Source organism: Podarcis pityusensis (assembly GCF_964106645.2).
Source record: "Podarcis pityusensis genome assembly, chromosome: 3".
Taxonomy (NCBI): Eukaryota; Metazoa; Chordata; class Lepidosauria; order Squamata; family Lacertidae; genus Podarcis; species Podarcis pityusensis.
In genome coordinates, this window is record NC_138026.1 from 40,733,828 (window position 1) to 40,761,024 (window position 27,197).

The 27,197-nt window shown below is 40.8% G+C and overlaps 1 protein-coding gene and 1 long non-coding RNA gene across 2 annotated transcripts in view; one reads left to right on the forward strand and one right to left on the reverse strand.

Moving 5' to 3' along the window:
* IBTK (inhibitor of Bruton tyrosine kinase) overlaps nt 1-24,845 on the reverse strand; it is a 44,669-nt gene extending 19,824 nt beyond the window's left edge. The window contains exons 1-13 of the mRNA XM_080998726.1: nt 24,668-24,845; nt 17,080-17,746; nt 15,403-15,499; nt 14,759-14,883; nt 14,130-14,240; nt 13,001-13,171; nt 11,437-11,554; nt 7,680-7,860; nt 7,000-7,123; nt 5,726-5,900; nt 2,843-3,017; nt 1,212-1,820; nt 933-1,019 (exon numbers count right to left, since the gene is read on the reverse strand). Of these exons, the coding sequence (XP_080854852.1) occupies nt 933-1,019; nt 1,212-1,820; nt 2,843-3,017; nt 5,726-5,900; nt 7,000-7,123; nt 7,680-7,860; nt 11,437-11,554; nt 13,001-13,171; nt 14,130-14,240; nt 14,759-14,883; nt 15,403-15,499; nt 17,080-17,403 (2,297 nt within the window). The 5' untranslated portion in view covers nt 17,404-17,746; nt 24,668-24,845. The remainder of the gene's footprint in view (nt 1-932; nt 1,020-1,211; nt 1,821-2,842; nt 3,018-5,725; nt 5,901-6,999; nt 7,124-7,679; nt 7,861-11,436; nt 11,555-13,000; nt 13,172-14,129; nt 14,241-14,758; nt 14,884-15,402; nt 15,500-17,079; nt 17,747-24,667) is intronic.
* A 145-nt stretch (nt 24,846-24,990) lies between these two features.
* LOC308473335 lies at nt 24,991-26,180 on the forward strand. Its single transcript, XR_013984048.1, has 2 exons — nt 24,991-25,826; nt 25,925-26,180. It is a non-coding gene; the product is annotated as an uncharacterized lncRNA (long non-coding RNA).
* The last annotated feature ends 1,017 nt before the right edge of the window (nt 26,181-27,197 follow it).

The following is a 27,197-nucleotide window of genomic DNA, read 5'->3' on the forward strand; positions in this document are numbered from 1 at the left end:
TGTCCCACGGCGACCCGGAAATAACGGAACGGGTTACTTCCGGGTTTCGCCGCTCATGCATGTGCAGACGCTCAGAATGACGTCACGCACATGCGCAGACGCGGCGAATCGCGACCCCCAGACACGGGTTGCATTCTGCTCATGATGTGAACAGGGCTCCAGAACAGATCCCGTTCACATCCAGAGGTACCACTATATATACACTAAAGTGATGGCTCAGTAAGCATTTTACAAGAATAGGAGTAGCAAGGATTTTTCCTGCTTAAATTCATGGAGGTTTGGTCACAAAAATGTTGTATGTTTTATCCATGTGATAAAATGCACAACAATTATTCTCACTAAGAGAAATTTTTGAATGTATAGTTTTAAGTTTTATTTTACATGGTTTTCAAAAAAAAAAAAACTTCAGAAAAATGAGAAGTTGAGACACTTGGGACTTCATACAAACTAGAAGTCAGAATTACGTGAATTATTTGAATTGGCTTTCATTATACCCTATAGAATGGCTTTCATTATACCCAGGGACGCGGGTGGCGCTGTGGGTAAAAGCCTCAGTGCCTAGGACTTGCCGATCAAAAGGTCGGCGGTTCGAATCCCCGCGGCGGGGTGCGCTCCCGTTGCTCGGTCCCAGTGCCTGCCAACCTAGCAGTTCGAAAGCACCCCCGGGTGCAAGTAGATAAATAGGGACCGCTTACTGGCGGAAAGGTAAACGGCGTTTCCATGTGCTGCGCTGGCTCGCCAGATGCAGCTTTGTCACGCTTGCCACGTGACCAGGAAGTGTCTCCGGACAGCGCTGGCCCCCGGCCTCTTAAGTGAGATGGGCGCACAACCCTAGAGTCGGACACGACTGGCCCGTACGGGCAGGGGTACCTTTACCTTTTTATACCCTATAGAAATCTTCAAGCTTCCATACTGCACCTTTTGAAACTCACCATTTTTTCTGGTTTAGCTTTGGCTTGTTGCCAGTTTTTCTGTTGGCAATGTTTATTCTTCCATTTTCTATTCTGACTCCATCTAGCCTGCAAGGAAAATGAATTGTTTAAAGTGATAACAACGCTCCACTGTAAAAAGAATAATGCAACAGGATTAGTTGACAGGAAGAGTTATAGATGTTTATTCAACTTAACCTGAGGATCAACCCGTTAGAAAAAGAAAAAGCACGTGTGTGTGTGTGTGTGTGTGTGTGTGTAAAAGCCTTAGTGATAGCATACCTTGAACTTAAGCTCCCAATTCCAAATTTCTTTGCAGCAATTTGCAATGTTTTTATGAGATTCACTTCTTCCCCAACACTCTTACATTTCTTAGAAGCAGATTTTGGTTTGCTCTTCTGTTTTTCATTTCCCATGTATACTTGGTTACTTCTGTAAACCTCAAACGCAGACTTCTTATTAACATCTCCATTGATAGTTATTTTATTCAAATTTGTAATTAAAGTGTTTTCATTCTCTTCCATTTTTTCTTTGTACACCGCTTTGAGCCTGTGACCATGAATGAGGAGATCACATGTATCTGTGTAAATGTACTGCAGAATGTACATAAACAAATCTGGGTGAAGTTTTTCTATCACAAAGAGATCACAGCCAACACCATCTTCATCTTTACGATAAATATCAGCAGAATCTATCCAATTGTGATCCGATTCAAAGAGCTTCCGGAAGAAGTCAGAGCGTGCTGCCAAAATGTACTTGTGCACAGGGAAAGTCCTGGAGCCAACTTGAAAAGTCACATCATGGATGTTGTCCGTAATTTCTGCTTCTCCCAACAATTTGCCAAAATCCTCAGAAAAACTAGAAGTCGAGACACTTGGGATTTCATACAAACTGGAAGAAGAGAGTTATAAGAATTATTTGAATTGACTTTCATTTCATTTCATCTTCATGCACCATGCAAGAAAAGGAAAAGCAAGTTTCTAAGGCAGGAATTGGGAACTTGAAGAACTTCAGACGCTGTTTGGACTAAAACATTAATTGTCCCTAACCACTGGCCATACTGGCTGGGGCTGACTGGAGTTGGGAGTCCTACAACTTATGGAGAGCTGCAGCTTCCCCCACCCCTGGTTCCAAGCAGTATTTGCTTTCCTTCTTCGAAACATTAAACGAAAGCCCTCAAGATGCATCATCACACATGAGTATGTAGAGCCCCATTGTGGTAGACTCGTAAATATACTGGATTCATGCCTGTATATTTTTAACAGTACCAGCAACGCTTTCCCAGTCCGCAGACTAATAGCTGTGGTTTAATGTAGTATATGGTGTTCCATTTTCAGAAGGCAAAACTGGGCACTTTATCCCTCTTTTCAGGAAGGCAAGAATATCTTCATCATAACCTCACGTGCTAAATATTAGTAAAGGATTGGCTTGACCAGAGTATCAAAAAGCACAAGTAGATCAAAAGAAAGAGCACTGCATCCAGGCACTAGTTTTAGAGGCCCTTGTAGTGTGTGCCCCTAAGGTCTATGAGGTGGGAGCCCTCATGGCATTGGAAATCCCTTCTCAGTAAGTTTTCATAAGGCTTAAAAGACCTATTTGTTTCCATTGGCCTTCCCTTGAGTTATTTTGGTCCTGTTTGCTGAATTGAGGCTGGAGTGGATAATGATATGGGAAGATTTGAATGGGTTTTATTCTTTTGTTTTTCAATAATTGTAATTTGTATTGCTATCAGTTAGTATGGATGGGCTTTGCCCAGGAAAACAACACCGAATTGTTTTAAAATAAAATAAAAATATTGTTTTCAAAGCTTTTAGGTAAATTATTCCCATAAATTTCAGGTAAATCATTCCCATAAAGGTAAATTATTTCCATAAATTTCAGGTAAATTATTCCCATAAATAGCTGAACTATACCTTGTTTTAGGATCTGACTGTAAAACAGCAAAGTTGCACCCATTAGGATCAGTAGTAACATTAACAGCTCTGTGAACAAAAGCAAGCTTCTCAAGTCGAATTCGTTCATATACGTTGTTTGTATCGCAAGATGAGACCTCGGTTGAGGAATTCTGAACATTTGTCACAATCTCTGCTGTATTTGGAGAGATTAACTAGTTAGATAATCAGTTGAGGAAACAAATAGGAAAATGTTTTGCTGGAAGCATTGCACTAATTCCACTAAGGTTGAAAGGCAAGTATTTGGCTTTAGTTAGACATTTATTGAAGACTACTTCATACTTGATGTGATTTCCAGACAGTACCACTAATTTCATAAGAAGAGCCCTGCTGGATCAGAGAAACATCTACAAGTAGGAAAATAATATAGAACACTATCTCATTTAATTGCAGCATGAGTGTAGGAAAAAGTTACAACTGAAGCTTCCATGAATAAAGACCCTGTGAAAAAAATAATCTCATCATCTTAGAGTGGAATCTTATATCCCCTTTTTAAAAAAAAGATTCAAAATGTTTTGTTGATTGAATCATACAAATCCACCAATCATATAATTAGTTTGAAGTCTTTACAGTGGTACATACACAAATTGTTTAAACTCCAAACTAATTTTAAGTTTTCTACAAGTTTTGGAAAATATTTTGGTACAGAACATCATTCAGTTGAACTTCCAGCTCTACTAAAGACTATAAAACATCCTGAATGTTGTATTCATATGCAGCAATCACTGTTTTAAATTTCATCAGCCCAACTACTGTGATTTGCAATAGATTAGGGGTTCTCAAATTGTGGCTCATGAACCACGAGTTTCATCAGGTGGTCTGTCGTGTGTCTATGGATTTGTGGTTAAAAATAGGAGGTGGCACATCCATTGGACTGAATATTTAAACTGATTCAAACTGTATTTTTATTGCTTCTTGTATTTTAGTGTTTTACAATCTGAAGTCTATGGAATTCCAATTGCTACAACAAGTAGGGGGAAAAAACATTAAAACTGCCAGTCTGCAAAGACCCTCAGCAATTTTAAGGAAGTTGAGAAACTACTGAAATACATGCCCTCCTCACAAACATGCGTCTTGAACTAAATAAGCTTGGGGAAACCTAGAATGGATTTGTGTGCGAAAGGACTGGGTGCAGAGCTGAGCTCCGTTTTGACACACAAAAATCCGTTTCTCAGCAACTGCTCAGAACTATTGCACCTTTTGCAGTGGGCTCACTTTGGTAAATCTTGTGATTCTAGTAAAATAAAGCTGATACCACAAGCTGAAGTGTGCCTGCCCCATGTCTTTATCATTATTTAAATAAGAGTATCATTTCCCTGACACTTTTATGTAAGCTTGCATACTGCTCTGATGGCACTAGATGGCACTAGTTACTAGTATTTGCTCTGCGGAAAACAGTGTTTCCTTTTAATAGCAGAATTGGAGGTCCAGTGTCAGCAAGCAGAATAACTAAACACTCCAATTCTGAAAATTCCTGAGAAACAGAGAAAGAAAAATGTTGCCGTTGGCTAAAAAAGAAAAAGAAAAGGAACAAATACCCTCAAATCCTTTCGTGCATACACCTACCATAGAAACAGAACATTAGAAAGCCCTGTTAGAGCTACAAAAAGTCTACTGGATAATTAATTTGTTTGGACAGGGTGAATAAGAAGATATACCTATAAAATAACCTGATTGAAGATTAAATCAGTGAAAAGAGCAGGCAAGAGAAAATACTTAAAAGCTCTCTATTAGTCTGGAAAAGGTACAGAAGGTAACTACTGCAAATAAAATTTTTGAACCTCAGGCTTTTTAATTCCTCCCTTTGCATGCTTTAAGTGGACCTGTGCCAGTCCTGATACTTCAGTCTTTGTAGTGCTACAGCGTTATGGCACTCAGGTTCACAGCTAACAATGTAGTTGGAGGAGAAGAAATTAAATGCCCCTCTTCGTGGTGTTAACTCCTGGGCATGGGACTGTCCTACTGCCTTCCCCCACAACAATTAGCTTGGTCCTCTTTCTGTGGGTCTTAGAGGCCACAAGCTTCTATTGTTAGAAAGTCAAAAGAAAGGACCCCCCCAAAACCCACAAGTACTAAGATCCTGTCAAACTTTTTTTTTAATAAAAAAAACATAATTTGGTAAGACTCTAAAACCCATGCCCACACAGAAGCCTTAAGACCAATGCTATAGAAACTTGTTTTTAAAATTCCATTACAAAAGGTACAAATGACAACCAATATACTCAGCGATGTGTTTATTCATAGTTGTTATGGAGAAGGGGTAGGAAGGGAAAACAACGCAAGTTGTGCTAGATTTAGAATGTGATCCTTCCCCTACCCCCATGCTGAGGTTGGGTGTGTATGTGTCGTGTGTAGATTTCTCCCCACCATCCTCTGCTGTCAGAGAGGAATGCTACTGGTGAGGGAAGCTCTACTACAGCGAAGGAGCGTGGGTGGGAAAATATTGCCAGCAATTCTCTTTATGTTGGCCAGTGGAAATCCCTGCAAAAGAGGCATTCTAGGACAGGGACGCAGCTTCTTTGGATCCAAAGCCAAGGGGTCCAGCTATGTCAACCTAAAGTTGGCAGATCAAAAACAAAGAACTGACACACACACACCCGCTTTCTGTCCTGGCCAGTGCAAGAAGCAGTGATCAGCCACTCTGCACCTCTGTAGCCCCTTGTTAGAATTCCTGTGTCCTTTGAGTAGTACAACTGTAGACATCTCCTTTTTATTTTTATGTTTTAACTCAGGAAAAAAATATTGTGTGTTCACGTTCACATTTACACTGGTTGACCCAAAACTGCTCTCGCAACTGCTTCCATTCAGCCAAAGTTAGCACACTCAAAAATCTACTTAACTTACCTTTCTTCTCCGAATTTTTGTTCCCCTCCATCCACTTTCCTTTGAAAGCTTCACCATCCTGTGTAACAAACATAATTTCATTCCTGTTTAAAGAAATATCAGACATGTAGACTTGGCGGCCATACACCCATCGGCACTGCTTCAAAGGATTGTTGGCAGATTTCCAGCAAAACACCTAAAGATTTGTGGAGTGTGGGGTAGGGAGAGGAGAGAATGAGAGCAGTTTACACATTTCTGCAATAATTTATCCCCCTGCCTTCTTTAATTGCTTTAAACTAAATTCTTTATGCACCAAGAAGCTACTAGCGCCTACTCCTGCTTCCGCAACCTATTTGGGGATTTGCTCACCATCTGTTTTGTCCTCATACAGATTTACACAATTTTAAGCTAGAGTTGTCCTGCTTCCCTAAAGCAGGGGTGGGGAACCTCTGGCCCATGAGCCAAATTTAGCCTGGAACAGGTCCCAAACTGAATTCCCCCTAACCATGCCCACCTGGCCCACACCTGATGACATTCGTGAGAGGTATGGGGCAGGTAAAGATGCTGCTGGATTGGCTGTATGGCCAACTTCCTCATGCTAAACTCTACTGTGAATCAGATCCTCAAAGAAAGCAGCTTTGTCAGCAAGTCCCCCACCACCACCACCTGAAAGTTTGCAAAATTTGTTTGCTTTTTCAGTCTTAAGTAAAAGTGATCAAACCGCCTCACAGCTGAACAGCAAAAGGTTTTCGGTAGACAGAGATGCAGACTTGATCTAAGGGCCGAACTATGTGTGACATTAGTCACATTTAGACAAGCTTGTGTGAGGAAAAAGCTAGAGCAGATGAGGAACACTTGACAATTTTGTTTGGTCCATTTAAGTCAAGGGCCCTGAATCACACTTCCTGGACTAATCAGATCAAAACACAGTGATGGGATGAAAAAATTGTGTATATAAAATGTATATTTTAGGATAAAATTCATTCAAAAATACCTATTTAGTAGAAAACTATACAAAAATACTAAATTTTGTGTGTGCTTATGTTTATCATTTGCAGAAGATGCAGAAACAGAACGGAATGGACTTAAGAATAAACATTTGTAAATCTGTTATGGACTGAATAGACTGATCTGTTCATCCCTTGGAGAGGCATTACATGTCACTACTGCAAACAAATACATTTGCATTTAGTGACAATGCATAACTAAGTTACATGCTATAAACATAAAAGTGGTTTCAAGGTATGCCTTTACACTTTATAAAGTGGGTGGCGGCACAGTACTGGTCAACTTACTCTTCCCGCTTGGTCCAGTGCAAGAATACAAATCCTCTGGCCTCCGTTTTCTTTAAGGTGTTCAGGAGCCACTCTGTAGTCCAAGTAGCCTCCACTAACAAGAACCTTCTTTAGATTTAGTTGCCTGGACAATCACAATACAAGGAGAGCTTCATTTACACAAAATACACACAAATCAAAATTGTAAAGAAAATGAAACATTTACATAAAGAACAAACCTAACAACTTTACTGTTAAAGAAGCTACAAACAAGCAACTGCTACCAGACTATCACAGATGCTAAAACCATTATATTGACCTTAGGACAAGATTCATCACAAGATTTTACCCTGCCCTCTTACTAACATATTGCCCAATAGTTCATACAGACTATGTGACATGTGAAACATATTTGCCACATAAATGTTAGAAAGATATATTCATAAAGAACAAAAATAAAACCCGCTTTGCATTGTAAGACAGCATAATCTATAAAGAAGCACTGAAAAGAAGCAAAAAAGGAGGAACATACTAAGCTGGGAGTGGGCGCCACTACTGAGAAAGCCATCTGCCTGGTTCCCTGTAGCTTCATGTCTTGCAATGAAGGAACCGCAAGAAGGCCCTCAGAGCTGGACCTCAGTGTCCTGGCTGAACTAACAAGGGTAAATTCATAGATTTTTTTTCTGAGGAAAAGCACTCACTTGGAAGCAATCTTCTTGCATTGATAGTCGGTGAGCAAATAGATATCTCCTCTTTCAGTAACACAAACTGTGGCACCATCACTTGCAGCGACAAAGGACATAGTAATGTCTTTGTGATGCAGAGCAGAGACTTGGCGAGGTGAAGTTACACACTTCTCTCCGTTAGGATCTAGCAAGTATCCTACAATGTAAAAGAACACCTTCAATGCCAACTTTTTCAGACTCATGATTAATTGGCCCAATAGTTTTCCTACTCAAAAGAAGGACAGAAACAAGTGCTGTCAATTCATATTTACACACACACACACACACACACACACTTAAAACTTCTGGAGCATCAGAAACTAGTTTATAAATGTAGGTCAACATATGAAGCTGCTTTACACTAAATCAGTGCATTCCCTGCCAAAGTACAGATACCGTATATACTCGAGTATAAGCCGACTTTTTCAGCGTATTTTTTATATATTTTATATTTTTTATGCTAAAAAAGCCCCCCTTGGCTTATACTCGAGTGAGGCGGGCGGTGGCAGCGGAACGAGCAGTGAGAAAGGAGCCCTTTCTCGCCACTAGTCCCACCACCTACCTCTCGCAAGGGCAGGCACAGGAGCTGCGGTTGGGAGAGGCGCTGTGCTACACTGCGCCTCTCCCAACCGGGCTCCTACACCTGCTCTTGCGAGCGGCAGAGGCGGCGGCTGAGTGAAGAGCGGCCCGAAAGGGCTGCATTCAGGCTGCTCCTTCTTCCTCCTCTTCCGCCTTTGCTGCTGTTGGCAGCAGCAGAGGAGGAACAAGCAGCCCGAAAGGAGCCCTTTCAAACTGTTCCTTCCTCCTCCACTGCTGTGGGTGGCGGAAGAACCAGCAGCCCGTGAAATGAAGATTTACTTTTGGCCGGGGGGCCACTAGGGGCGCATTGGAAGATGGCCGACAATACCATCTCTCCGACCCACACGGGGTAATTAAGAGGCTGTTATGGGAGTAGGCAGCCTCCCTTGTTGCCCCAAGCAAATGGGGAACACTGCCCTTGCCTGCTGTGCCCATAAATCACCCCCTAATTCGAAAGAAGGGGGTGAGGGCCCTAGGCAGAATGCCCCCGTGTGGACCTCTGCTCTCCTGGATGCTGTCTCTGGTCGCGCACTAGCTGCAGCAATTTGGAATAATTAATTACAAAAGAAACAAATGCACATATTTCAAGTGAAGAGGGGGAATGAAGTCTGCTAATTTAAGTGACCTCTGCGAAAGACGACGACGGGTTGGAGAAACAGGAATATTTTACGATGAAGATACACCAAAGGCTGGGTATGTTGACAACGGGACTGAATGGGGGGGGGGACCTTTTTTACTTTCCTTCTATGTGATTTACAAGAACCCCTCCTCATTAGAATCGTTGGTTGAACTGGCCCAAGCAGGATGATTAAGGTCTGTGTGGAGATAAACTTTAACCAAAGGCATTCTTTATGGAGATCGAGAAGCAATAAGAGCTTTTGGAATGGCGCAGCAATTAATTCGGAGTCGCCATCTTGCCAAAGGATTTATAGCCGGGAGGAGGAACGGACCCTTTTTCAGACTGCATTCCTGGTGAATCTCCTCAGAGGTTTTGAGAAAGGAGGCAGATTGGTGAAGATTAATGACGCTAAGACTGTTTTGATGTATGGAAGTGATGTTATATGGAAAACGTCTGGATATGGCTACAGGATTACAAACTGCTCTAACCAGCTTGTGGAGACTATCAGACTATCAGGTCACAAAGAGCAAAGAGAAAGGAAAAATATATGAAAATAACAACAAGAGATGTGGAAAAACAATTAAGAAAGGACTGGATAGTACTGTGAACATCATAAGGTTAGATTTGTGGACATTAAAACAGCAGTAAGAAGCAAGAAGTTGATTGGATCCCCTTCGGAACTTGAAATATGGGTACCCCCAACAAAAATTTAAAATTCGGCTGTGTAATTTGGAATTTATGTAATTTGGTTTGATTTGATGTGATTGGTCGGTTAATAAAAAATTATTCTTAAAAAAAAAAGATTTACTTTTTGCCCCTATATGCATCACCTTATACTTTTTTGCACTGAAGTAATTTACCATTTTACCTGCTATACACTCAGCCTTGAGGTGCTTTTGGAGTTCTTCACAATCCCATTGTTTTAACAACCCTGAACAGTTTAGTATTGTCAGGAAACCTAGCCACCTGACTGCTCACCCTTAACTCTAGATCATTTATGAAGCAATTTAAAAGGCACAGCTCCAATACCAGTCCTTGGGGAACTCTACTTTCGACATCCTTCCACTTATGAGAACTGTCCATTTATTCCTTCTCTCTGCTTCTTGTTACTTAATCAGTTCCCAATCCTCAAGAGGACCTCACCTCTTACTCTATGACTACTATGCTCACTCAGGAGTATTTGGTGAGTTCAGATGCCAAAGCCAATTTAGAACATTTCACTCTATGATAGGACTCTATGTCCTCACACCAAGCATTTTCCCATTGTGCATAAAAATTACACCGTGCAATTTTTGTTGTAAAACAAATTATGGCCTCTGCGTGTATGCATTTTAAAGAAGAATTTCAGTATCGGTAGTGGAGACAGAGAGAATAAAGAGAGCTAGCAAGTTGCCACAGGGTGGAACAAAGAGTGCTGTCCAATCTTTTTCCAGTTTGAGCTTTTAACAGCATCATTTAGACTAAGGGGAAGTAGGGTCTGGATTCAGTTCAGCAAGCCACAGGCAGTGCCTTCACCCCCACAGCTTTGGTTTCATTCTGGGTGATAAATCGCTCTGTTCTGCAGAGAATGATCTCTAGAGAACACAGAAAGCATTTTATCTCCTGTTTTGGAGATAAAAGATCTCTCTGGCTGATTTGAGAAGCAGTCAATCTTTTCTCTGAGTGCTAATCACCACAGCACTGAAATCAGAGATAAAGCTCTTCACTTGGCTCTCTGAGAGTACATTACAGGATTTCCCCTCCACCACCACTCAGGGCTGGAATGGTGAGGGGGCAGAAATGCCAGGATTGTGCAAGTGTGCATGCATGTTTGTGTGAGAGAGTTTGACTTAACCATTCTGCTTTAAGGCATTTTTTTTAAAACTTCGGTGCTTTATCAGTAAAACTGACAGTCCAGCATTTACTAGTCAGCAAACCAACCATGCAAAGTATAAAATACAAAGTCACAGGCTCCATAAAACCAATTATTACAATATAAGCTAGCATAACAGGTTTAACAGATAGGACAACATCCAGATATTTTGCTACCTATTCTGAATTCTAATAAATTAAGAGACCTTGTCTCAAATTTTGAGATAGCCATGTGAGCTGATAATAATCACTTTCCCCTTAAGATGTCCCTTGGTTTTTCAAAGGAATAAAACTCAAGTTCACATCATTTGCCCTCTAAAATGTTTAGCACCAAAGGAAACGAAAAAAGACTTAGCTGGTCCACTGTAACAGAGGATGCATTTGCTAAGTTCACTTATTCTTGTTGAAAAATGTGAATGTATTGACAAATAACAATGGGTTTTTCATATGAGTGCTGTATATTGAGGTCTGAATCCCTAGTACCCAAAATACATTTAACTTTACAGTCAATATATGAACTCCTAAATAGTCACTGGTGCAAAATACAGGTGTTTGACAGAGGGAGCTAATCTTAGTAAAGCAACAAGGAGATTTTAAGCTGCTTCTTAAAGGAATGGCAATGTTTTGTTTAAAATAATCTTCTTCCCCCAGCCATCACCTTAGATGTAAAACTCCCTCTCTCACCTAGCTGTCCGCCATTCAGTCCTATTGTGTATACCGCTTCTTTGGTCCATAGCACAGTATGGAACCTGCCTGCAGCCACACCAATCACTGTTCTGCCTTTAAGATTTTTTGCTTGAACCTATATGAAAAATCCAAACATACACAGGTGTTAGTTTTTATTATCAAGTATTTACTGCTGTGCTCTAGCTATTGACAGAAGAGACAGCAATGTTTTTATTTAAAATAAAGAAATAAAAGCAATGTAACAATACAGACTACAGTTAAAAACACAACAACATAATCAGTGCCAAAATACTTAAAACCACAATGGCCGGCATCATAAGCCATTCAACACCAGGAGGAACAAAATGCTTTTCAGCGTGTGCCAAAACTGTAACAGAGTCAGCACATGTTTTATTTCTAGAGGAAAGGTATTCCAGAGGATGACATCAACACGGAAAAAGCCATGACAACCAGGAGGGCTTCCACTGATGATGATCTCAGTGGCAGATTAGGTCCGGAGTTGTTCAGAGCCCTGAATGTTAATACCCAAACTTTAAACCTGGTCCAGTAGCAAACTGACAAGTAGTGGAGACTCTCCAGCATCTTCTCAGTGAAAGTCACTCGGCAATGTCTCTTGAGTTTCAGGTGTGACATAAAAATGGTTCTCTTCTACCTGGCTTTTAACAGTTTCCAATGGCCTTCAGGTTGCTTAAGTTGTTACAGGCAGTTTTCATAGGTGCTTTGCCACAGTGTTGCAAGCACCAATTGTTTTGTAGTTTAATGTTTTGTTTTAGCCGCCTGATCTGCTCACTTTTAACAATGAAATCAAAAGCACACAGAGGCAACTAGAATAGGACAGAGCAGTAAAAATACTAAGTGTGTATCCTATAGCCTTGAAGACACTTTGAAACTGTGTTAGTTTGAACTGTTGCCCCCCCCCCATCCTAAGATCTTGAGATTGATAATACAATTATTAGTTAGGCAACTTTTCCATGATACAGTAAATTTTTATTCTCACTCTCTTTGGAAATTCCACCTGCAGTTTCAGTTAAGATTAGGAATAGGTCCACTGCTCACTTTCATTGATGCAGTCCCACAGAAAAAGGTAGAAATAAACCACAGCAAGGGATCAGCTAGTTGGCCACTTCTTGGCTGAGACCAGGGGTAACCAACTTGGTGTGCTCCAAGTGTTGTTGAACTACTACTTCCATCATCCCCAGCCAGCATGGGTGGTGGTGAAGGATGATAGGAATTGTAATCCAGAAACATTCAGGCTGCTACTAGTTTAGACCGCCATGCAATGCTGCCAAGTACTGTTGAAAAATGCACATTCCTCATTTAAAGGATTGTGTAGGCTACGAATAAGTCACTGCCATGGAGTCGTCCAGGTGATTAATCATCTGATGTTTCTCTTAAGCAATCTGAAATATTTTTTTTCCAGCAACAGCAATAGATATCATCTATCAAGCAGCAGCAGTATATCTAGCACTGACCAGCATGTACACATGGGAACATGTGCACACATCCATCCCTAATTTACAGGCATGCCAAAACTATCCAATTATTAAAAAGACCATTTTACCTGTCTGGGAACATTACAATTAGGGGGAGGAGGAAGAACACCCAGCTGATGAAAAGTATTCAGGCCAAATGTATACACACATCCATCTTCTGTTAAAACAAGCGTATGATCTTTCGCTGCTGCCACCTGAGAACACTGGTGACCCATCAAGCTTTCCACAAGTCTGGGAATCTAAGAGAGATTAAGAAAATATTGCACCTGTGTTTCAGACATGCCTCCCTCAGTCAAGACGTACATCAACTTTGTCAGGAACAAAGCAAAACCATTTCATAAAATATATTAGGTGACACACACAAACGTCTCTAATAAAAAAATCCAGAAACTTTACTATTTATATGCACTAGAATCCTCCAGGCTTAAAAAACTATTTCCATTTTGAAATATTTATACACTTCAGCTGGCCATTATAGCTGTTCAAAATTTGTGGTCTCCACTAATCATGCTTCAACTGATGGCAAAAGTTTGAATCCATTTAAAATCAAAGCCACTTAGGCTGGATCTAGACACATCAAAGAAGTGTTCAGTTAAACACGCTGTAAACTGAAACAGGGAAAACAGGAAGAGAAAAATGGCACTCCACAGTGCCATCTGGTGACAAAATGTTATATCGCATATACAACGCATATAAACCGCTTTTTCTTTACCAATCTACACATATAAATCACTTTTTCTTTACCAATCTAGCTGAGTCCTCAGTCACTCATGGTTAAACTCAAAACCAACACAACCCCCTTAACCAAGGGATCAGGAGAATTTAGTTTATTTCTTGTGAAATTAAAACAATATGTTATCCTCGAGCATTGTTCCAATTTGGTTTAAATATGGCATAATTTAGAGGGTACTCAGTTGAAAATCATAAGCAATATGATTTTCAGCAACACAGAACTCTGCAGAAGATCTGAACATGAAACAATTTGCATAGACAATGATGCTTTTAGCTCTCTTGTTAAAACAGCAGCTGCATACTGCACTAAAGTAGCAGCTACTTCTGACAGTGTGTCAAAAGCAGTTTTTGAAGCACTGCAGGGGAATTACTTAAAATTTTAAAAACCCTGTGTATGTACAGGGTCAAATACAATATTTGAAACCAGTTTCCTTTTTCATAACCTAATAATTTGTTTTAAAATACCAAGCAAGTCTGTTCATCACCATGACCCAAGCGTCCTCCTTGACCATGTCCGCATGTGTATACTTGTCCTTTTTGGGAAAGAAACACGGAGTGAAATTTACAGAGCACCACCTAAAGGAGAGAGAGGAAAAGGTCCTTAACAATGTTACTTGAGCTGCATCATGAATTAACATTACTTATTATTATCACCATGAAGTAATATATAACGAACTAACAAAAGGAGCAGAGAAAATTCCAGTAATTAAACCAGATTTTCTTTGGAAAAGGAAATGCTGAAAGGCGTGTACTTACGCTAACAAACCAACTGATGAGACTAGAGAAGATGCTGAGGCTGCTTGCTTTCCCACCCACACCAGCTACTGAGATTTAATGCCAGGTGTATTGAGAGAGGGTGGAAGAACAGAAGCAGGGAATGGGCTGTTTCTGCTTTGTAAGTCACAGAAAAAGAGGGGAAGAGGATGGAGGACAGAAGTGAAGCAAAGACACATGATCAACTGGGATTCTAAGGTCTAAGACCTGGGACTAAGCCCTATATTTGCTTTGAAATAAATGCTTTGAAAGGGGGGGGGGGCTTGAGGGAGTTTACCATGCTAATCCAGCATGTTTTGATGTGTATATATATTAATTACCTGTTTAATATAAACGCCATTCCTAGGAAAGAGATCCACCAGCTCAGGATGATGTTTACTCTGTTGACCACCATGTCCCAAAGTAAAATTTATATTGTTTCCCCAAGTGTAGACATCTGTGGGATCTAACACAAATCATGACTTCCATTTGAATCTTCATTCACATATGCACACGATGCATTATTTTAAATGTACTTCTACTTTCTGTTGAATGGATTCTTTCCAGATATCCTGCAAAACTAGGCAAAAGGCCTAGAAAACTCAAGACTATCAGTTTTTTTATTACAGCAAAATTACATACCTGAGCATTTACATAGTTTAACATAATCCCAACATTCTCAAGATATATATGGAAGAGAACTAAGTCAATGAACATAGCTTAAGTACCAACAGGCATGCATGTACACACACAATTTCAATAAATGTAGGTTCAACCTGCTGTTTTAAGGTACGATTTAGGCCCCTGTGGATTCAGAGGAGAGGCAAACCCAGCATCCAACACCTAACATTGCACTGCACTTCATAAAACATACATTTTCTAAAATATAGCTTTTTTCTGCATGTTCAAAATATATTTATTTCTTCATGTTCAAATCTGTACAGTAAGTATCAGTAAGCATAATGATCCTCTTATGGTGACATACCTGTATTCTTAAAAATGACATGGGCTGGTCTGTCCTTCATTACAAGATCCAAAGCAGACAAGCCTTCTTTATCCTGCATATACAAGTTGACACCATGCTGAGAGCAAAGGGAGGAGAGAAAGAGGAGAGGAAGTGAAAACTGATAATCTGGTTTCTTTTCTTATTTCATCCATCTTCCAATCTAAATTAGCTCATTCATATTTTTATAGGTGTCTGAAACCTCCAATAGACTCATAAACTGAAGCACCATCCTGCCAAGACACAGGTATTATTGGTGAACAGTTTTATGTTTTGGTTGGGGGATGAGGGACTCCCTCCAAAGATCAGATTCATAGTCTGACGATGGAAGGGCGCTCCTTCTACCAGCTGAGGCACCTCTAGATATACCACCCAGTTCTCCTCAGACGGGTCTAATGTGTTATATGCTGTGAGCTGCCTTTGAAGACAGCTGATAGGCTAACTTTATGTAGGCACTGGGCACATATCTTGTTGAGCTTAAAGGGGTCCACTGACACATGATCTGTGTAATTTTTTCTCAAACTTGGGTCCCCAGATGTGGTTGGACTACAACATCCATCATCCCTAGCTAGCAGGACTAGTAGAAAGGGACGATGGGAGTTGTAGTCCAACAACAGCTGAGGAGGCAACTGATCTATGAGAAAGATCCTGAGAGAGGCAAGCAAAGGCCACCTCTGCGCATGGCTCAGCTGAATGATCTGCTTCTCTCACAGGGCCTTCTGCCATCGAGTGCTCTATGGGAAGGAGCGTGATAATTACGTGTTTATATGTATATATTTTTATTGCATTGCATTAATGTATTTCCTTATTTGTAAGATGCCTTGGAATTATTTGGATAGCTAGGTAGCTCAGTTGGTTAGAGCATGTATCGTGAAAAGAGGGATATAAATAATTGTAGCAAAAAAAGGAAGCAAGAACAATTCAAATTGTGGCTAGTTACATTTAAAGCCCTACACCAGCCTTGCCCAACCTGGTGCTCTTCAGATACATTGTACTACAATTCCCATCTGTCTCAGGAGGCACAACTGTGTTGTGAAATGCAGTCCAAAACATTTGGAGACCAGTTTAGAGAAGACTAACAATGAGAACCTAGAACTGTTCTTCAGCTGAAAACAACTTCAAATGGATCAAAAAGAAAACAATGAGACAAACAGACAAAAACCTAGAGCAAACCTGAAGCTATCTGTAGTTCACCTTGCCTCCACCTTGCCTGCAATGGCAGGGAATGATTTGTTTTGACATCAGACTCAAACATTACACAGAAGGCTTCCTGTTAAGATTTTCCCCCTACATATTATTCAACAGAACAATCTAGCTTGATTTTATTTGAACAAACCATGACAACCTGATAAAAAGATATGTGCAACTGAAAGAATGACCACATGGGATTTGGCAGAAGTGGGTGGTATTCTATCAGCGCAAGGATTTTCACTTGTGGTTACTTTCCTTGCTTCTCCCCACATTCCCTCCCCAAGAGAAAGAACGTTCTGTTGCACAAGAATAAATGCTTGCACTAACATAAAGTTCACCTGAGCACTACACTGGGGTCCATCCAACTGCTTATATACAGTACAGTCTGATTTTGCTCAGCGCTTGGTTCCTAAAATCATGAGGCCAAATGCATATTCATAACGGAACTATGAATTGCAAAATACCAACCTTCAGTAGCGACCACGCACAGTCTATATGACCATAGAAAATGCCACGGTGCAAAGCTGTCCATCCCGACTCCTTGTCTTTTGCTAACAAATCCACTCCATTTGTTTCTATCAGCCAGTCTAGCACCCCTTTCTTACCACAGGAAGAGGCAAGATGAAGGGCGTTCCTGCCAAAGATATCCTTGCTTGTTGCAGCATTGTAGCAGTGAGAAGTGAGGAAGGCCTTGATTTGGCCTTCACTCCCTTGAGTTATGACAGAAACAATATCCAAAGCATGCTGCAGTGATCGACACTTCAACGTACAGTCAGGCATCAAAGAACTCATCTTACGCTTTACTGCACTACTCCACTGTACAAGAGAAACCCCTGTAAAACACACACAAGGGAACTCTGCTTTGTGCCCCTTCTTCACAAGAAAATCATGATTTAGGTACAGTCTTTATTCAGTTGCAGAAAGCTGCCATGGGAATTATTGTGCTGTTAAGGCTTGGCACTTAAAAAAATAAATATTTTCATCGATATAAATTCAAGAGTTCATTTCTTTATCTACAAAATACCGTAATATAGTCAAGGAAGAAAAATTTCCAAAAGGCAATAAAGGTGTGAGGAGGGGGATTCCCCCTCCACACTGGCTAGTTCTTTCAGATATCCATAATTGCAAGGGAGATCTGCAAGAAGAGAAATGGGAGAAAAATGAGATTAGGAAACGTTCTGAATATCAGCAACTGTGTTTCAAGGATTTATTAATTGATTGATTGATTATTTTTTCCTGGCCTCCCTCTTAAAGGAGATGAGGGCAGCAAAGAATGGATAAAACAAAAACAAAACAACATCTAAAACAATTCCAATACAGATGCAAATTGGGAATTTATGTGAAACTCCACTCCGCCCCCATCCCTCACTGGCAAAGAGAATACCTTTAGGCGCCAGACAAAAACTATTATTTATAACCAGGCCTTTGGCCTTTAATTATCTGTGACAGTGACCTTTCAGAAGTGGGATGTTTTTAATGTATTTCTCTTTCCTCTTGGTTTGAAAGCACAGTATCAATGTGGGGCTCATTGTCTGTGTTTGACTGTAAGTCGCTTTGGGTTGCCCTGAGCAAGATAAGGTGACTGACAAATTTAATAAATAAAAACATAATAAGTACCAAAACATTTTTTTTCTTAAAAAAAAGATATGGAAATAAACAAGATTTAAACTACATGCTTCTATTCTATTTATACAGGCATTTAAGTATATTTAATCTTTGTCCCAGGTACAACATATTCACTAACTAATTTACTGACATATTATATGAACTTGCTTTTGGAGATATACCACATCCATACCTTGTTTGCATTTTTATGTTCTTAAGTTAACTTTGTTCATCACTGCACTGTTCAAAATTTTCATAAATCACATGATGCTCAGGCAATATTAACTCTATCTCCCCCTTCCAACTTTGGCTTTCAGACTTGAGCAACAAGTGACATACATATAACTGAACTTATAGAAAACAGAAAGTAAATCCATCTCAGTATCTTATGCTTTAATTGCTTTAATAAAGTATCTCACTCTATGACTCCTAAGTCTCAATAATGTTTAATTTGTTTCAAAAAAGATACTGTAGAGCTGGAGCAAGTTCATAAATGGACAACTAAAATGATCAAGGGGTGAAACAAGTTCCCTATGATGCAAAGTTACAACATTTGGGGATTCTTAATTGAAAAAAGAAGCAAATAAGGAGGGGCATGATAGAAAGGCAAAGATGATGCACAGTATGGAGAAAACAGATAGGGAGTTTTTTCTTCCTCTCTCACTATTAGAATTCAAGGATATCCAATGAAGCTGAATGTTGAGTGATTTAGGGCAGACAAAACAAAGTACCAAGGAAGCTGCCTTATACCTAGTCAGACCACTGGTCCATCCGTGGCTCTCCTGGGTTTCTGACAGAGGTCTCTCTCAGCCCTACCTAGGGATGCTGAGGACTGAACCTGGGACCTTCTGTATGCAAAGCAGATGCTCTAATACTGAGCTATGGCTCTTCCTTCAAGTACTTTTTCACACAGTGCTTAGCTAAACACCCACAAGATATAGTCATGGACACCAACGTGGACGGATTTAGAACAGACAAATTCAGAATGGCTACTAGCCATGATGGCTATGTTCTGCCCCCACTGTTGGAGGCAGTATCCCTCTGAATACCAGTTTTCATGTAGAAGAAACAAAATTTCAAATGCTGAATTAAAACTGAGTGACCAAAACTGCAAAGCAATCAAGAGGCTATTGCCAGACATGTAAGAGAAATAGACTCTAACTAGGGACTTTTCTTACTTGCTCATTACCAGCAGTTGTGGCTTGGTGCCTGATGCAACTCATAATCATATTTGTTTCAAGTTTTATATGGTCTCTGGCTTGCCCTGCCTCATATTTCACACACTCGTGTCCATTTTTAAATATGACACCAGCATGTAAACACACACACACACACACACACACACACAGAGTACCCATATGGGATTTCATGCAATTGGTGTTCTATTTAAACTAAGTAGACACCTACAAACAGGTTTAAATGTGACACTAAGTACATAAACCTCACACGGGTAATGTTTTCTTTATGCTTCTTTATATGCCTGGCCTCATGTTTAATCAGGCAAAAAGGACTTGGGCTAAAACCTGTTCTTTTTAATTTTTTAAGTGATATGTGTGCTTACTGATTGCATTTCACAAGAACCTGCCTTCACTAATTTTTAATGTTAAAGTGTACTTGCAAATGAAGTTGCTCTGTGCATCTGTCTGTGAGAAACCTGTACCCCCACACTCTGTCGGCCACTATACTAGCCAGCTCTCAAATTATGTAGGCATGTTGTTGGCATCCATCTGTCTTGAGAGACAATGGAAGAGCGCACCAATGGGGGTAAATTCAAACTGCTGGAGAGTTACAGTGCCTACTGTTGCTGTAGAGACCAATATGGGAGAGAGATGTTTTATAGCAGCTGGAGCAGATGAAGGTGTCCAGTTTCACTGTTACAGATGCACCATGGCATTTTTTTTCTCTGCTCTTCTCCCTGTGGTCATGTAGGCTTATATGTATTTATTTATAAAATTATAAACCACTTGATTAAAAAAATCCATGGGCAATGTAGAAATAACATTATATATATGCATGGCTAACATAAATTTTGGTAATTTTCACTACAAACTCTCAAACTTCATAGTTAGTATTGATCTAGAAATATTTCACCCCATCAACTATGATATTTTCAAAGAACCACTGAGTGTTATCATCCTATTGGAGGAAAAGGGCAGAATATTAAATATTGGTTATATAACCATCAAATACTTGAAGTGGAACCAAACTATCAAATGCCAAAGACAGCCTGTCAATTTGTAATGAATTATATTGTATATTAATAATTCACACACACTCTGTAACATCTGCAGCACTAAGATTTATAATGGCAAGCATATTTTATCACTTATTTCAATGGCTGTCAAGTTAAAACTTAAATGCCTCCCTTTCAAAACTATACTTCTCAATTGGGGAGGGCAGTTTGAAGGGACAAAACATACAGCTAATGTATTGTAACTGCCAAACTCCACAATCCAAAAGTGGGTTAGCAGCACTTACTTAACTTGTTGAGTTGACAGTAAAGGGCACAGAGGGAACAAACTGGAAGGCAGGACAACATTAGTCAGAGTACTATTTAGGAACTTGCTATAAAAAAGTAAACTGCTGACATCATGAAGCATTTTTGACTCAGCAGTTCTCTCTTATCTGTTGCTTCACAGGTTGTGTAATAGTGATAGACAAATTCAACATGTAAATGTTGGCTCACATATCTGTTTCACTGTAAGCCAGCCTGCATTCCTTGCCAATGAAGTGGGCAATAGGTTATTATTTAACAGTAATATATCCACATGTCATGGAAATGAGCACAAAACTAAAAATCTCTAGGTAAGACACATCAAAAAGAAATCTTAATACAAAGCAGAATTCAAGCGATCATGAACATTAAAACGAAAATGACTATCCAATCAGATCAGCTCATGGGGGGGGAAATGCAAGAAAGCTGAATTCCAGCATTTACTGGAAAGTTACGATTCATCTCAAATATGATCAACACCAGATGCTTCAAAAGGTAGGAAAGTGTGCATCTAATAATTTAACAAAATACAGGTAATCTCCTACATTGACAGAAGATGTATAACCGAAGCCATACTATCCATGTTCAGAAAAGCCTGTTGTAATTGGTGCACCAACTGAAGCTGGACATAGGCACTCTTAGCCATTAAAGTCACTTGGGACACAAATGTCAATAATGTTCTAGGAACAACCTACAAACTACAAACCTGCTCCTCCAAGGGGAGGTAATATGGTAATGCAAGAAAGACTAGAATCATTTATTTGTTCTAATGTCAAACAACAGTATGCTGTGTACCAGCCCCACAGTCCTTTCCACCCATTAAAGGAGAGAACCCAATTTAAAGTGCCAACAACCATGCAACACAACAATATAAGCAGGCATTGGCACAGCCTCTACCCTCCCCCCCCCTGCCCCCACAACACCCAGATGTCCACAAACAACAGTAAGGGTACAGTGAGGAGACTGTGAACAAAGAAGTCTCTGATCAAGCCCCAGGCCACTGTGGATCCCAGGAAGTCAAAAAGCAATACCAAATAGCTTCTATCAATGCAAGCTCTTGCCCTATAGAAGAAGCACTCTGGAGGAAGAGGTATGGTTCAGTAGTAAAACACATGTTTGCATACAAAAGGTACCAGGTTCAATCCCTGGCATCTCCAGGTAGGACCGAGAGAGGCTGCCATTTGAAAAACCTGTAAAGTTGCTGCCAGTCAGTGTAGGCAATTCTGAGCTAGAAAGACCTACGGTTTCACTCAGTATAGGGCAGCATCCTGTTTCCTTAAGGTTGAACTCTCTTTTTTTTTTAAATAATATTTATTGAGAATTTAAAATTGCAGAGAAAAAAGAAGGGAGAAACAAGAGAAAAAGAAAAAAAAGAAAAAATAGACAAAAATAGCAATTAAATAATACACATCAATAAAAACCAAAATCAAAGAGAAAAAACAAAACACACAATACATCAAAAGCAAAAAGCAAAAATAAACAAAAAAATTAAAAACAAATCCAATATTCCCAAATCCTTAACTTTCATTAACTTATTTCATCAACCTCCTCACACCTCCCTTTTTTGTATTCTAGTTATTAATTTCCTTAAGGTTGAACTCTCAGTAGTTATTAGTGCACTAGCTTATATGGCTTATGTTATGCTTCCTTCAGATTGCTTGCTCAGTTGAGTTGCCAACTTGGAAGAAGTAAAATCTTGGATTGGACATGCTTACAATATTCAATTCTCTACTCCTTTCTTCTTATGCTTTTAGGCTTTTGACTAGGGAATAATCAAGTAGCTAAGGTTTTGCCTTTAGTCCTTTGAATATTCAAGTTCAATAAAAAGGAGACTTCCAAAAATCAGCACAATGTCTTCATTCCCAAGGAGTTATTTTTAAATCACTGCTCTGAAACCACCACTAAAGCTGAGCTGCTGCTCTCAAGACAGTCTGAATTACAATTCTCATCATTTTTACTGGCTAAACTGACAGGAACTGAGAGATGGAGTCCACCATGCATGGAGTGCACAAGGTTTGGGGGAAGGCCATTGTAAGGAGCAGTTGAAAATGGCTCAAGAGGAAATAGACAAGGTGTGAAGGGGGATACAGAAAAACGCTGGTTTGATGTCATTGTCTCCAAATTTGCATTTAATCACTACCACCCCCATCACTACTTGGGCAAGGTGATAGATAAGGTTTTAGTGGGATAGCTTCATGCATGCTTAGATGAAACAGTGTATCTAGACCTGTGCTTCCTAACCTGGGGCACACACCCCACAGGGGGGCAATTTGATTTTTAAGGGGGACAATTTGAGAATGAGTTATTAACAGTTAATGGCCTTTTAGGCTTCCTCCACTGAATAGGAGTTCACTTTTTGAATAATAAGAATTATATGTCATGGGGGGGGGGAATCAGGATTTTAGAGATGCTTAGGTGAGGCATGGCCAAAAAAAGGTTGGGAACCACTGAACTAGACCCATTTAAATCTGCATTCAGTCCTGGTTTTGCAATCAAAACTGCCTTGGTCACCTGGTTAATGGCATTTGTTAGGGAAGAGGACAACCCTATTGATATCAATAACCTGCTCTAGATGCAGTTGCACTCCCCCTGGAAGAGCAGGTTTGTAGTTTGCAGGTCACTTCTAGAACCATTATGGACATTATTATTATGAACATTTGTGTCCCAAGTGACTTTAATGGCTAAGAGTGCTTATGTCCAGCTTCAGTTGGTGCACCAATTACAACAGGCTTTTCTGAACAGGGATAGTTTGGCTTCAGGTATCCATTCTCTGTCAACTTCCAGAATAGACCATTGTAATGTACTTGATGTGGACCTGCTGCAGGATGCTGCAGTCAATGTATTGATGTGAGCAGCAAGTTGGACATGTATAGCTTTTATTCTTCAACTGATTGCAGGTCTAATTCAAGGTCCAATTCCATAAAAATCAATTATCAATGCAATATTGAAACAACAAAAAATAAAATAAAACAATGAGATGTCATAATTCATTAAGAGACTTGGGGCATCTTGTGAACATTTCAGAGCTGACGTACACAATCAAGATTTAGAGGTCTGAACTCCGCCTATACAACCAAGAACATTAGATTCCTTTTGCTCACTGTATTGTCAGTACTTTTCTTTCTAAGCTGTACATTCCATTAAACAGAGATGACCTGCTCTGCTAGTGTGTGTGTGCAATAAATTATCCCACAATCAAAGTAAGGAGAGCAAGGCGTTCCTGACCTAGACAGTGTAAACATTCAAGGGGAAGGTGTCCTCAGCATTATCTGTCAGAAATAAACTGTCATGCAAAACGGCCCTCAGCATGTTGCCCTTGGAACCAATGAAAGCAACACTACCCAATAGTTTTGCAGTGGAGTTCAAATTACAAGTCCTATTAGCAAAATGTTAAGGAACCAGAGGGTACAGTAGTGGCCCTGAAAGTCAATCCTGCAAACTAGGTGTAAAAGCATCCAGAAAATATATTTCCATATACAATTTCTTCTGGGGGGGAGGTGGAGAGAGAGAGAGGGAGAGAGAGACAGACGAGGGACTCTTTTCCCCTATATAAAAATACAGGTGTCCAGCTTCAGTTTTCCTGAAGTGTGTGTGTGTGTGTGTCACAGATTGGCCACAGATTGCCATCTTTTATTTTTCTGGCAGAGCTTCTGCAGTCTGGGGAAAAAACCAACTGCATGGCGAGGAGAAATGCAGTCGGTGCAGCTCTTCCGTTCAACGCCTGCCCATACTGGGACCGTCTGCACCTGTTGAATTCCTACCTGCCATGCAGCTGCCAGAAGCCCCCAGGCCACTGCCTGGGCGAGGGTCGGAGGTGGGGGGGGTGGGAGGCTGGGGGACGAGGTCGGGACGTTATTTCATGCCTGCCTTCCCTCCCGCCACCGTCCTCTCCTCCCCCCATTTCCCCCAGCAGAGCCTTCCCCCCCCCCCGCGCGCGCGCAGCACCTCCCCCCTCACCAGTCGCTAGATGAATGGGCTGGGACGGTCGCAGGAGGCCACGCGCTGGGAGCCGCGCAAGCTCATCCTCAGTGTCTCCGAAGGGCTACGGGCCGAGCCAGGGCGACTGACGGCGGAGGGGAGAGAGCGGAGCCCAAGGCAGCCAGGGAAGGAATCGGCCACGGCTGCAAAACCCTCACAGGAGGAGACGGAACAGGGCAGCTTGAGGACAGCAGAGCAAAGGAGCGCGCGATTGGGCGAAGCGCTGAGTATCGAGAGCGCCTATTGGCCGGCGGGAGCCAACGCTCCGGCTTCTGCCTCGGGAGCCAGAAGCTGTAAGGGGCTGACGCGCAATAGGCCCTCTCCGGGCAGGAGGGAGGGCGAAGAGTCCCCCAGGAGGGGAAGGGCTGAGGGACGGCTTCCCTCGCCGAGTCGCCGCCGCTGCAACCGGTCGGGTTGCAAGCGAAGCGTGCGGCGGCGGTTGTTTCCCCCGAAGCCAAGCCCCTTTAAATAACTTGAAACTGCCCCGGGCGAAGCAGCACAGGCAGCAATTCGGAGAGAGCGCAACCCTGTGCGTGTTTGCTTAGGTGCGGGGTCTGTCAAAAGGGGACTTGCTCTTCAGGCTTGGGCTCTAGTGAACCACTTTCGCTGTTTGCTGCGGAGCCGCCACTTCTTGTTTCAATGGGTGTCGCCTCAGGAAAACTGCGCACCCCTCCTGTCTTATGTCCCTTCAGGAGTAAGACCTCCCCCCACACACACACCCCTCACAGGGTTCAGATCAAGGTGCAGAGAGAGGATTGCAAACTTCCACTGGCTCGAAGGAAACCAGGAAGGCTAGCCTTAGGAGCTATAAAACACTCTAGTTTTAACCGAACTTCTTTGGTGACCTTCTTGGGGGGGAACATGACTCATGCAAAATGCGGACTGCATTTGTAGAAGGAAATCGTTGGTGGCACACAGCGGCCACACCCTCAAGCTTTTGGTGTTGAGCCCCTGCAAGAGCTTTTGAAAAGGCTGACGAGAAAATTAGTAGATAGAGAGTGTTTCTGAGGTCAGAATTAGCACTGGGGTGTAGAAGAACAGACTGTGGAAATAGATCTGAAAAATGAAGCATCTGTGTATAGCATTGCATCAGAGGTGCTTTTCCGATGGCTTTAAAAGGCCCGTTTCAGCTATTTCGGTAATCTTTGTTCAAGGTTAAAAAAAGATATAGTACAATAGATATCAAGCCATGGCGAAAACCACTGGGGTGGTAATTATTTTTGTTTTTATATACAGAAAGACATGCACAGAGCAACTCGTTTCATGCCATAGACCACATTACTGGCAAACTGTAGAGCATTTTAGGTTAATGCACAACCAGGTCCTCATTCCTTGATGACTTTGCAGGCGAATGTGTGAACGGATTTACCTTACTCAGCTTATCTTTTCAGCAGTGCCAATTGCTGTGATATTAAAATCAAAGCTATAGTGGCACACTTGGATCAGTCCCATGTATGTACATCACTTCCTTCAATAAAGCCTATTAATTTTGGCCAATGCTGTTGATTAAAGCTAAATCGATCTAGATTTGTTTATGTAAATAGGAAAACAAGACATCAAACCTGCCCTTTTCTAAGTAAATAAATACTGTTCCTTTTGCTGTTCAAATTTCATACATTTCAGTGAAGATATCTGCCACACCTGCATATATGATCATTCACCCTCCAGCATTTTTATTATTTTTAATTTCTAATTCTCTGTCATCTTTTGGATCAAAAAAGGCCCAGCCTCCAGCCAAGAAATCCCACTGTTGTTTATGTTAAAAAATGGGGCTAATCAGAGTTTTCAAGGCCAATAAGGTAAGGAAGGATCTTCATAGATGCGCAAGCAATTGGTAAGGGAAAATTCATTTTTTTGCCACTAGGTGTCACTATTGAGATATAGGTCCTCAAATTCAGCGTTGATGAAACACAGCAGTGTGTTTGGAATTGTTAAAAATGCTTATTAAAAGTACCTGTTTTCCACTTTTTGGTGCAGAACTAATGTTAGATGCTATAGCAAAAAAAACCAACCCAGTGAAATACAGTAATAAATTTATGAACACATTTAATTTGCCATTCCAGCATATATTGAAAAAAGTGGCCTTTCCTGTTAGCACCATACTCATGCTAGCCTTGCAATGTTTGCCACTTAACCACTTCTCTGCAACCATACTTGCTGAGCTAGCTTGAAAGGATGAAAGCATCTCAATTTCCCGTCACAAAATATTAGAGATTGAGGGTTGGGTAATGTGATATATCCACACAAGAGAAGCATTAGCTTGAGAAAAGGTCCTCTGAATCCTACACAATAGATTAATAGCTGCGCAGATATTGCATGAAGACAACCTGAAGGAGTTGCCTTCAGTTGTGCAATTCATTATCTCCTTGATAAAGATGTCAGATGTCAAGGAGATAAAGAATTACACAACTGAAGGCAACCCTGGATCAAGAGGTTTGTAATGCTCTATGCTTTCAATGTGCTATAAGCTGCCCAGTGGGCGGGGTATAAAGAAAATCATCTTCTTAAC